The sequence below is a fragment of the Schistocerca cancellata genome, chromosome 8 (genome assembly GCF_023864275.1).
Source record: "Schistocerca cancellata isolate TAMUIC-IGC-003103 chromosome 8, iqSchCanc2.1, whole genome shotgun sequence".
Lineage (NCBI taxonomy): Eukaryota > Metazoa > Arthropoda > Insecta > Orthoptera > Acrididae > Schistocerca > Schistocerca cancellata.
The window spans coordinates 575,584,059-575,596,952 of record NC_064633.1 but is presented as its reverse complement, the minus strand read 5'-3'; the positions used below and the strand labels follow the sequence as shown (position 1 = coordinate 575,596,952).

Sequence of the window (12,894 nt, the reverse complement as noted above, 5' to 3'; positions counted from 1 at the left end):
ATGATGAACCAAATGCTGGCATAAAATATAATCTTTACCATGATAAATTCATATCATTATTTTAAAATAGCTTTCCACATAAGGTAATAAGGACGTTGAACAGCTATGTAAAAAAACCATGCATCACTAGAGGGATTAAAGTACCTTATGAAAGGAAAAGAGATATGAGTCTGTTGCAAAGAACAATTAGACATCCTGCAGAAGTTGCACGCTACAAAAACTAGTGAAAATTACCGATGGAAGTTATTAAAAAAGAAGGAAAATGCACAATATCTCAGAAATCATTAATTCCAACAACAAGCGTAGAGACATATGAAGTAAAGTGACACCTGAGACAGGAGAGCAGGACACAGAAAAGGATAAAATCATTATTGAATTAAATCTAAGGGCTATAAACCAAGCATCATAGATAGCAAATATATTTGGTAAACATTTCTAAAATATAATAGAAAACATAAGGACAAACAGTTGAATGGGAAAATCACAGCGTCATGTCGAAAAAGCAACTCTCATAAAATTCATTCATCCATATGTCACACCAACTTCTCTATGTGAATTTAGGAGAAATATATATTCTCTAAAATATAAAAGCTCATCCGGATTTGACAGCATTTCCAACTTAGTACTAAAGACTGATTCCTATATAATAAACCCTGTCTTATCTGAAATATGTAGTATATCACTAAGTCAAGGCATTTTCCCAGAGAGAGTGCAACATGCCACTGTTAAACCCCTCTATACAAAAGATGACAGGAGAGATGTCAATAACTCACAACCTGTTTCAATATTGACACTATTTTCCAAAATTTTTGAGAAGCTGATGTGTTGTAGAATATTATCCCATCTGAACAACATTTTATATTCAGTGGGACACAGTTTGGATTTCAGAGTAATTGCTCTGCTGAGAAAGCGATTTACATTTGCGCTCTACAGATTTTACAAGTATTAAGTAACAAAAGAGCACCATTTTGTATTTTCTGCAACCTATCTAAGGCAAAGAAAGCAGTTGCTGACATGCGAAAAACTGAACTATCAGTTAAATAAGTAATGGATGCAAAATATTAACATGAATTCTTTACAGAAGAATGGAAAAACTGGTAGGAACCGACCTTGGGGAAAATCAGTTTGGATGCAGGAAAAATGTAGGAACACATAAGGCAGTACTGACTTTACGACTTCTCATAGACGATAGGTTAAGGAAAGGCAAATGTATATTTGTAGCATATGTAGACTTAAAGAAAGCTTTTGCCAAAGTTGACTGGTATATTCTCTTTCAAATTATGATGGTGGTAGGGGTAAAATTCAAAGGCTATTTACAATTTGTACAAAATCCAGATGGCAGTTATAAGAGTCGAGGGCATGGAAGGCAAGCAATGCTTGAGAAGGGAGTGAGCCAGGATTGTACCCTATCCCTGATGTTATTCAATCTGTATACTGAGCAAGCAGTAAAGGAAACAAAAGAAACATCTGGAGTAGGAATTAAAGTACAGGGAAAAGAAAGAAGAACTGTAAGGTTTTCCAATGAAGTTGTAATTCTGTCAGAGATAGCAAAGGCCTTGGAAGAGCAGTTGAACGAAATGGACATTGTCTTGAAAGGAGGATATAAGGTGAACATCAACAAAAGCAAAACGAGGATTATGGAATGTAATCGAATTAACTCAGGTATTGCTGAGGGACTTAGGTTAGGAAATGAGACACTTAAAGTAGTAGATGAATTTTGCTATTTGAGAAGCAAAATAACTGATGATAGTCGAAGTATGGAGGATATAATATGTAGACTGCAATGGCAAAAAAATCTATTCTGAAGAAGAAAAATTCGTTAACATCGAGTATAGATTTCAGTGTCAGGAAACCTTTTCTGGAAGTATTTGTATGGAATGTAACTGTGTATGGAAGTCAAACATGGACGATAAACTGTTTAGACAAGAAGAGAATAGAAACTTTTGAAATGTGGTGCCACAGAAGAACACTGAAGATTAGATGGGTAGATCACATAACTAATGAGGGTGTACTGAACAGAATCGGGGAGTGGAGGAATTTGTGGCACAACCTGACTAGAAGAAAGGATCAGTTTGTAGAAAACATTCTGAGGAATCACCAGTTGAGTACTGGAGAAAATCGGCGGAGGGGGGGGGGGGGAGGGGGTAAAAATCGTAGAGGAAGACCAAGAGATGAATAGACGAGGCAGATTCAGAAGGATTTAGGTTACAGTAGTTACTCGGAGATGAAGTAGCTTGCACAGGATAGACTAACTGCATCAAGCCAGTCTTCAAACTGAAGATCACAACAACAACAAACATCTAAGGCATTTGACTGTGCGAATCGCAATATTCTCCTAGATAAAATGAGGTTTTGTGGAACTGATGTGATAGACAATATCACATCTGACAAAAATAATACAGATAGTTGTACTCACTAATTCGACCAGTGCAATCAGGGATGATACTTAGACTGAAGAGAAGTCGCTTATGGCGCTCCTCAAAGTTCAATCTTAGGTCCACCACTGTCCCTCACATATTTAAACGATCTTCCATCTAATGCTATAATATAATGAGCAGAATTAGTTCTTTTTGCAGATGACAATAGTATTGTAAGCAGTGCAAGCCTACCTCCAGAAACAGAAAAAATGTTAAACAGCGTTCTTAAAAGTATCATTGACTGGTTTTCTGCATTTGGCCAATTTCAAAAAGATATAATATTATCAGTTATGCACACCTAGGGTTACTACACCAATGATAAGTGTAACGCTTGGTGAGGAAATAATAAATAGGATGGCAACTTCGTAGATTTTATGTGTCCATATCGAAAAGAATTTAAAGTGGAAAAAGAACATGTTGGAACTCCTAAAACAACTTAGCTCAGCCACATTTCCAATTAGAATCATTGCAAATCTTGGGGACAAGCAAATCAGTAAGTTGACATATTTTCATTCGATAATCTCATATAGAATAATATTATGGAATAACTCAGTTATACGAAAGAAGTCTTCATTGCTCAAAAACGAGCTGTAAGAATAATATGTAGTGCTCACTCACGATCAACTTGTAGACATATGTTTAAGGAGTTGAGCATTGTGACTACTGATTTACAGTATGTTTATTTCCTCATGAAGTATGTAGTAAAGCATCCACTGCAGTTCAGAAGGCGCAATAATGTGCATAATTACAATGGCAGAAGGAAAAATGACATTCATTACTCCACACTGAGTTTCTCTCTAGCACAAAAAGGGATGCACAATGCAGAAACTAAAATTTTTGATTTATTACTCAGTGATGAAAAATTTCTGACAGACAGCAAAGTAGAATGTGAAAACAAACCAAAAACGTTTCTCCTTGACAACTCCTCCTATTTCGTAGAACAATATCTATTATTGTCTATTATTGTTATGTGTAAAAGGAGCTGGTAGGAATTAGTAACTCACATCTGCATATTTCTTTAAAAAAGAAAACCACATAAAGTATGCAGACATATTTACAAATTAATTTGTGATTTGAATGTGAAACGACTTGTTGCACATCATTACGATTTAGTGGCAAATGATCTGTGGAACAGGAAACTAACTAACTAGTTTCTTAAGTGACGTCGATTAGTGTAGTGAATTCTCCATAAATCGTTTTAGAATATCACGGCATGTATCTCTGTCTCCACGTTTTTTTATAAACAAATTTTTTATTCCATGTAAATCAATGCTCACCGAGAGATCACGCTGAAATTTTTACGTGTTATTTAAATCTTATGAAAGGATTGCTTACTGTTGCAGAGGGAGAACTGAGTGATCAGGTGAGATGTATGGTGACCATAGCACCTGTATACTGAATGGGTGAAGGTAGAACGGACAGAATAACAGTCTGAGTGTAATGGAAAGGAACTTGAGTCACTTTGGCTGGCAGTTGGCCGTAGTATGAACGCCGGCTATGGACTGTAAACGCTTAGATATTTTTTGTTATAATGTGGCTACTGACATAATAATTTTCCAGGTAAAAGTATTAGGCCTGCTAATGTTTGGAGTGAGTTACAGCTTGTGGTCTTGGAGTTAGCATCTGTGCTGTGTGTCATACATAGAGGTTTAACTGATTTTGGATGCTCACACTGAGTTAACTTTTTTAAGGTGTCGTAGTGAATTTAGAACTTGGAGAGAGAAAAGGTATTCCATATTTAGAAATATGTCAGAATATGACTTGTTGGGTTGCAAGTACTGACTGTAGTTGAAAATTTGATTAAAATGAACATTGAGTAAGAACCTCGAATTACTGTGCATTACTGACGCACCTCCATGCATTCTAACTTGTTATTATTAATTACTGTCCCTACAATTACGCTGTCTCTGGGAGCAATTCGTAAATTTATATTCGCTGAATAAATAACTGTGGCAAAGATCACTTGGCAAAGTGCCACCAATTTCAGCAACCCTCATATACTTCTGAATAATGTCGAAACGCAGTCCCATTAGTCACCCTTGCTAACTTTTGATTTTTGGGTATAAAATAGTAAAAAATGTATGTGTTCGAAGCGTCTTCGTTAGTTTTATTATGCTTGTGTTTTTGCGTAGATATAGAGTTGTAAAAAGTGACTTATCTTTGGAAAAATAATATTTCTACAGCTGTAAATCTCCTCTCATGCTGCCTGGACTATCTTTGTGGACTATCTTAAGTTATCTGAGGTCCGCTTAGAAAGCCGAAAGCCGGTTCATAGCGAACTGTAAAATAGATATTATTGCAGGACTTCAATACCGTATGTTTAAATTTTTAATATGTATATGTTCGTCAAGGTACTGTTGGAATATTCCGTAAAAATTACAAGCTTATTCAGTTTCGAGGAAAAACCGTCATTCATAAACTTTTTGTGAACAGTTTTGCGAGATACTATTTATAGCAGCTTTACCTGTTTCTACTAAAATACCGTCACCTTTTGGCGTCTTTCCTTTCTCCATAGTTACAATGGCTTTATACTTCTCAGCTGTTACATTCAAAATACTGTTGATTTAATTGTGAACTTCTTGAGCTACAGATCCATTTAAATTAAGAGTTGAATTTTTTGGCACTTTCCTTTCTGTTATCATTTACTTTGCTGTGTTACCTTCACGTATGTTTTTATCTTGTTTGCATACTCTTATTGATTTCTCTTCTTATTGTGACTGTGCCTTGTCACATACTCTGGGAGACATTCGTAAACAGTTTTATTTAATTCAGCATATTCTCGCAAATTACTGTCATCGTTTTGCAGTGTCTCGCGCCTCGGCTTCAACAGCCGTCTCTTTAATTTTTTTTGACCTTTTTCAGTATTTGCAATATATTCTGCTGTTTGCTTTAGTAGATTTGTTAAATAATTGGCCCTCTGGTTTATATCTATGTAACTTTTATTGTTATGTTATTGAAGACTGATTTCCCTTGTCGTGCTACTTTGTAATCTTGAATGAGCTTGTTTCTTTTCTAATGTAGATCTGTTTTTGAATGTGACCTATCACAGCTTATCAAATAATTCGAAAACTCCACTCATGTAATAGTATTGAAAAAACCATATGGATTCATGACGCACTTACACCCAATTAGCTTAATGAGAGGTAGAAAATTTTACTGAGCTATCTTGAGACAGTAAACTGAAAAGAAACTACGGCTACATAGAAATTCATGATTTTTGGATGACAGTAAATGATGAATATCTGTTGCTCAGTTGTAAAACTGAATGGACAATAATTCCATTCGGAACTTCCTGTCTGTGCGAAGCTGGTTTTTTTGGCGGTCGCTGTAATAAAGAGTAAATATCGCGCGGAAATTAACGTGGAACAGGAAATGAGGGTAGCTGTGTCCAGTTTGATTCCGAGATACGAGCAGTTTTGTAGAGCAAACTCATCCTTCGCATTAATTATGTTACTGTTAAATGTATTCAACAGTATTGTTTGTGAATATAAAGTAAGTGTTTCATTTATTACTGTATTTTTAAACTAACCTAACCTCATTAGCTTCGCACTTCTGCTACGTTAGAAAAATCAGTGTTTTGACTTTGGGCGCCATGGAAAAAATATGATGATACACGAAGGGAGCCAGGAAGTAAAAGGCAAAAATGGAATCCACATCGCTAAGAAAAACAATTTGGTCAGTTCTGTGGTGCTGATTGGCTTCTGTGGGGTACGGAAACAGAGCTGCCACGAGAGAGACTTTGTTAAAGCTGCAGCTAGCGAAGTGTCTCATCACTGTGATCTCGAGTACGCTGATCTATGCATGTTGGGGGTTTCGCCTGAAATCTGGAATTCATGTCATGCATGTGGAAGATAGTAGCATTTCGCAGCAACAAGCTTACCAAATTTGAACGGAGTATTGAAGCAAGTTCCTCTAAAATGGGGAGTGTACCAATGGTAGAGGCGATGAAGCCCATAAATGGCAGGAAAATAAACCCACGACACCTCCAAGCCTAATACAGCTGAAGTAGGAAATAAACAAGTGTAGACGAAATGACTTCTAAAGAAGCGTTTAACTTTGGTTTCCGTTACCGTTATGTGGAAATACAACTGATTACGAAAGTGTGCTAGACGTGTATTCTACTAATAAAAATAAACGATCTAATACCGTTGGGTCTGACGCAGGCTCACAGAGTGCCACGCACAGACGGATACTGGGGAACCTGAGGGTAGAGCTGGTTAGGATAAAAGGATGGAAAAGCGAGATTTTGGTCTAAAGCGCCGTCGATGACGCGGTTAATCGACACGGAGCACAAGTTTGCATGAGAAAAGGTCGAGGAAAGATATCATAATGGCATTCGTGTTAAACGATTTAGCACAGCTACGGAAAACTTAAATAGTGGTGGCCAGACACGGATTTGATCGTACTTCTTTTAGAATGCGAGTCCAGTATGGTAACTTCTGCGTGACGTTACTTGGTAGCAGCAGCGTTATGGGGCTCGCAGTTAGCGTTACCACCTGGGCGCTGGCAGTGGGCTTTTTGCTTGCATCAACGCTGGCGTTGGTCAGTGCAGTCTGCAGCTTCCAGCACACTGCTGCGTATTTGTTTTCTCTGAGACTGCTCTTTGTTTACTGGTTAACTCTGGAATCTGAGCTTGTGTTGCTCACCGGTCTTGCTCGGAATGAAAACAATCGATTGTGTCGACTGTAACTTCACGTTAACCGAATGCAAACGGTCGACGCAGTCGGATCCACTCAGTTTGGAGCGGAAACTTTCGATAGTTTTGCCACAGGAAATAGAATCTGCAAGACTTAATTGGATCCTCCGATTTGCTGTCAATAGTTAACTTTCCAAAATGGGTGGATAACGACAACAGGACCGTAATCGTCAATGTTTTCTTTAAATGCGAACATTTACATTAGGCTTTACTGTGACTATTACAGATATTGATTGAAACAACAAATTTACTGTTACCAGTTTCCACAACACGTTTCAAATGCTTCTACCTCCATGAGGTTGGTTTATTTGCTTTAATACGACGTGTGTGTTGTTTTACCACTTTAGAGTAACCCTAAAGAGAAAAACAAAACACTATTTCAGAACACTGTCGACAAAAAACTGAACGTAAATGTGAATGTGCAAATAAAAAAAACTAAAATAGAATACCTTCAGTGGTCACAGGCTCCTTTCTGTGTTGCCATACATCGCCTATTAACTATCACACTTAGTAAAGAAAGATTGTTTAGAAACTGATAAGAGAAAAGAATATGAAGTAAAACAGAAACACTGTTTTGTTTTTTGTCCCAGGCATTTTTCGCTGCAGTTGCATCATCATCAGTGGGTTTTTTAATATTATGGCTGTTAAACATAAGGAATGTTCTTTACTGTTTAAACACATGTAAACATTAGTTTCTAAATCGTAATTACAGATTCTTGAAGAGCACATAAAATTTATGTATTCATACCTTCTTACCACATGGTGTTGTTTGCCTACTGTATTCGTTTTTACAGTGTCTGTTTTTCTTTACAGTTTGTCATCTGCAACCATATACAACTTAATGTAGGTAAAATATTTACGCAAAATTACGATTTCTAAATTAATATGGCTATGCCTGAAATTAATAATTAATGCGAAAGGTTGTGTGTGTGTGTTTTTTCTATTTACAGTATGTTTCACTTACGATTTCTTTTTTTGTCATCTTCCTCATTGTCAAGTTCTGTGTATTGAGTTGGTCACTGCCACTGTCACTGTTTACCTGCTGTAATAACAAGATGGCGGGCAATGAAACAGTGGAAGCTGTGAAAACAAGGTGGCGGACAGTAGAACAATTGAAGATGTTGTTGGCGTTTGTTTTGATATATCTCAGAGGTGTGTGTGTGTGTGTATTTGCATTTTGTTTCACTTTCATTTTCGTTTTTCATCGTCTTCCCCATTGTCAAGTTCTGTGAATTGAGTTGCCACTGTCACTGTCACTGTTTACCTGCTGTAAAGACAAGACGGCGGACAATGGAACAGCTGGAGGTGTGAAAACAAGATGAGAGACAGTGGAACAGTTGAAGATATCATTGGCGGTGTGTGTGTGTGTGTGTGTGTGTGTGTGTGAAGAAAGAGAGGGAGAGAGAGAGAGTGAGAGAGAGAGAGAGAGAGAGAGAGAGAGAGAGAGGGAGGGAGAGAGTAGGTTTGAGGAGTTTTATGTGTGTGTGCATGTGTCTGTGTATGTGTATGTGTGGTGGTGGGGGGGGGGGAGTTCTGTAGGTTGGTGTTATCTAATAATTCTTTGAGGGCAGAGAACAAAGTTCCCTTGCAGAGAGCTGTGTATTAATTTATCACTTCCTTTTCTTCAACTATGGCTTTTGCATTTGATAATTTTCTTCAATTATTAGTTTTTGTGGGGGGGATGTTGCTGTATTTGAGAATTTTCAAATCACTGTTGACATCTGTTGCGCCATGTTTGTTGTCCATAAGGTGTTCAGCAGATGTGGAATGACAGCTGTGACTTTTCAATGCTCTTCTGTGATCTGTGTATCTGGCATTAAAGTTTCTGCTTGTCTGTCCTATATAAACAGATTTGCAGTCCTGACACGCCAGTTAGTAAATACCAGATGTGTTGTGTTTGTCTGTGCTTCTATTGATTGTCCTTAGTTTCCTCTGTGTTGAGTTGTTTGTCCTGTAGGCTATTTTTAGCCCTTGTCTATTCTGTGAGCTGCATTGTTGTTGTAGGTGACAGTGAACGACTTCTTTTTTGTCATTATGATATTGATGGTTCTCTGTTTGGCATATTAGTGTATATGGATGTGATGTCAAATGATGTGATGTGGCTGTTTTGCGTACATTGATGTCTTTGATTTTTTGTACCAGCTCCTCTGTGTTCTGTATGCTTCTGTTATTTGTGTATATGTAATGTACCAGATGTAAAAACACAAAAGAGCCTTAAAAACTAACAGCTGTCTGTGAGCAAAAGAGGATGGAGTAGGTAGTTTTTGTGGTGTGCTCTGTAATGCGACCAAGTATTAGATTAATGTGGAATTACGAGAACATGTAAGCAGAAGTCTTCATGCAAGCAAGGTAAAGATGTTAAATATTTATGACTCTTGTTTTGCCAGCACGTTAGTGTAGATGAATTGGCTGATAATTTGTAATTGTTGAGTAACCCCAGAAAGTACATAAACTGATTTCATGAAAATGTTTCTAAGATTTGTTAACAAAGTTACATGTAATTTGATGATTTGTATTTATGCTTTTTTAGAGAGGTCAGATAATAATTGCTGCTTAAATGTCATTGTTTGGCAGTCAATTAGTAAATATGTTGTAATTTTTCTGAGTAGTGTAATTTCAATTGTTAGATGTTTTGAAAAGTCAAATTAAGCTTGAATATAATTTTTACTAAAAACTCAGTGTCAGTAATTCCCCACAATCAATACCGCCTCCCTGTGCAGGTCAAATGTTTTCATTTATCACCCAAAAGAATTTCATGTACATTTAAAAGCACTGCACACCACTGAGCCTATAGCTAGCATATTTTTTATTTTCTTTATGAGAGACCAGATTATATATCGATCCTCCATTGCTGCTTTAGAGGTAAGAGAATTTAATTTATGTGTTATGTGCTCAGGGACTACAGTTATGAGTTTTGAATATGGATAAACGATTCAGTGCCTAAGGGGCTGAATGTATTTTGCAGTGACTGTATTTCTTTGATGGTATTGGGAGTTCTGTTGCCAAATGAGTTTGTATAGTTTTTGCTAACAATAACACAGAGTAATTACACCACATGCAGTTACAACACATTACATGATAACTTGAGTTTTGTATCCAGTCCACAGTCATGCATTCATTCAATAATATTTAAAGAGCATTACACTTTCATTGCATGTAATCAGAAGAATATTTTTTTAAAACAACGTTACAAAATTCATTTTCAGAGAGCAACTCAATAATTCATTGAAAAACGTTATTATGAATCTCTTCTGTCGCTTTTGATAGATGGGGAGTATTTTAACACTAGTATCGTCTGTGCTTAGTGAGTGTCAAGTGAGATGTCTTTGACATACATAAAGAACAGAAGTGGACACAAAACTGAACCTTGTGGGACTCCCTTCGTAGGTTCTTCCCTGTCACTAAAATCTTCTCTATTTCTGTCATTGTTTCCATTATTCAGCACCACTTTTTGCATTCTGCTTGTTTAGTATGATTCCAACCAGTCGTTTGTAAAGTGATAAATTCGATAAAACTTAATTTTTTCTAAGAGAGTAACATGATGTACGTAGTGAGTGATTGTATAAATAGCATTTTCAGTCTTGAATCCAAACGGTGATGTACTAAGTAAGATGTTTCTGGTTAAACGTGAAATTACTCTTGAATGCTTTACTTTTTCAAATATTCTGGAAAAAGGCGTCACAGATGTATGAAGCATGAAGCTGCTGTGTGGTATAATGTGTGTGTGTGTGGGGGGGGGGGGGGGGGCGAGGCAGTGGGGGAGGCGAGAGCAGACTATTTAGTACACCTGAAGCGTTAAAAGCATTTCTTTATTTCTTATTAATCCAGTGTCGAAACCTATTGGTCTGACGGAGTATGATGACTGTTTGGGTGGTGTGTGTAACCTCTGGGGCTTGTACAGCGCTAGTTAAAACAGAAAAGAATGGTCACAGAGTGAAGTATAAATGGAAGAATGAGAAGAAGGCGGCAGCAGTGTTGCTAGTGGCGTGCCTGCGCCTGTTTTACGGACCTTTGGCTGAGGCGTCGGGCGGCGGGGACGGCGACGGCGTCGGCCGCTCGAGAACGATGTGTGGCGGCGAGGTGGGCGTGGGGCCGCGCGGCGAGCTCTCCTCTTCCTCGGGGATGGGCGTGCGAGACCGGAAGTCGCGCGGCGGCACCGCCGGCGGCTCCGGGGACGGCGTCGACGGCGGGGGCGGCGGCGGCGACGGCGTGGGCGCCGGCGGCGGCGGCTTGGCCACGTTGTTGGCCTGCAGCGCGGGTCGCGGCCGGGGCCTCTGGGCGGCGGCCGGCGCTGCGGAGCAAGGGAAGGGGCGGCGGTCAGCCTGCAACAGCGCGCGTTACCCACGTCCCCCGGACCTCCACGTGCCGTGGCCCGCAAGGCCGGAAACGAAGGAGGAGTCGAGTACGAACCAACGAATGTTATGGGATACACGAGATATATTCGCAGTTGCGAATAAGGACGAGCATCAGCTGTATAATGGAATGACGACAATGAAAATTTGTGTCAGATCGGGACTGAAACCGGATTTTCCTGCTTATCGCGAGCGGTCCCCTTACTTATTAGGCTATTCGTCACGACTTAGGCCCAGGCTCGAACTTCCATAAGTCGTCAACCAAGTCTTTAGAACTCGTACGCCTTTATGTATATTCCCGTACAGAGGAAATATTTTCATTGACAGTCGCTTGCCCAGTTTCGGCAGATAAATGCGGTACTGTAGTGCCTTTGTTGTTCAGAAGTATGATGCAATGTTCCTTTGGACATGCATGAACGAGTGCATGATCAATACAGGAACTGCAGTGTCGTATTTCTCCGCCGATACCGAACAGCGATTTTCATTTAAAAGATGCTCCCCTGTGTAGGAATCACTTATTGTGTGTACGAATATAGGTTGTCACGCACGAACGAACACATATGGAAGCTTGGGTCTGGCCGTGAGCCGTACATGGGCTAGCCAAAGCCGTTAAGGCGACGCTCGCGTAAAACGAAAAATCCGTGTTCGACCTTCGGTCCGGCATGAATTTTCACTGTCGTCATTATCTTATACAGCTGACGGTTGTCCGTATTTGCAAGTGTGTAAGACGTCGTGGTCTCCTGACCTTCATTGCTTATATATTCCGCCCTCACAATCATATTCCGCACATCAAGACGCTTCATTCGAACCCAAACTCGATAAGATAAAGCCAATGTTGTATGAATTCATGTAAACGATATGCAAATAACAAGTGCGCACTGGGGTTGAAATACTTGAGGCTGGCGTACACACATACATTCCAGACGCAACAGTCACAGGAGCTTTTAGTTCGAGAGAGGCAGACCACACACCGGAAGGCCGGTCCGTTCAGAGAATGAGTCAACCTCGGCCACTCGTGGAGCAGACAGCATGTGCCCGAGTGAAAGGAGGAATGACCCCGTGTTCGGCTTAAAAGCAAATTCCGCTACATTGTGTGGGAGCGTCCAACCTACGCATTCTTTACACATAGCACGCAGTTTCAGAGATTTTCACAGGGAGACAGCAAACGCCAAACGCCGATACTACAGATTTCCGGATTGGTCGCCCTAAACGAAACGTCATTCTCCCGTTTTAGAAGAGCAATGCTGATTGGCAGACGATATTTCTGACGCCTTGAGCTGAAGGAGTAATGGAAGAGAGTGAAAGATATACCTCTTCACGTCTGGCATAGAGAGGAGCCATTCCGTTGTCGCTCTTGGAGCAAGGAACAAGTCTCTCTTCAGTACTTCACTGGGAGAGAACCTCTGTCGAGAGCGAATCGAAGTGCAAC

General features: G+C 39.4%; 1 protein-coding gene across 2 annotated transcripts in view; it reads right to left on the bottom strand.

The window, feature by feature from the left end:
• The window catches only part of LOC126094726 (transient receptor potential protein), a 412,416-nt gene that overhangs the window by 9,481 nt on the left and 390,041 nt on the right, over nt 1–12,894 (bottom strand). For both annotated transcript variants that reach the window (XM_049909269.1, XM_049909268.1), the window contains exon 20: nt 11,123–11,404. In XM_049909269.1, coding sequence (XP_049765226.1) covers nt 11,123–11,404 — 282 coding nt within the window. The remainder of the gene's footprint in view (nt 1–11,122; nt 11,405–12,894) is intronic.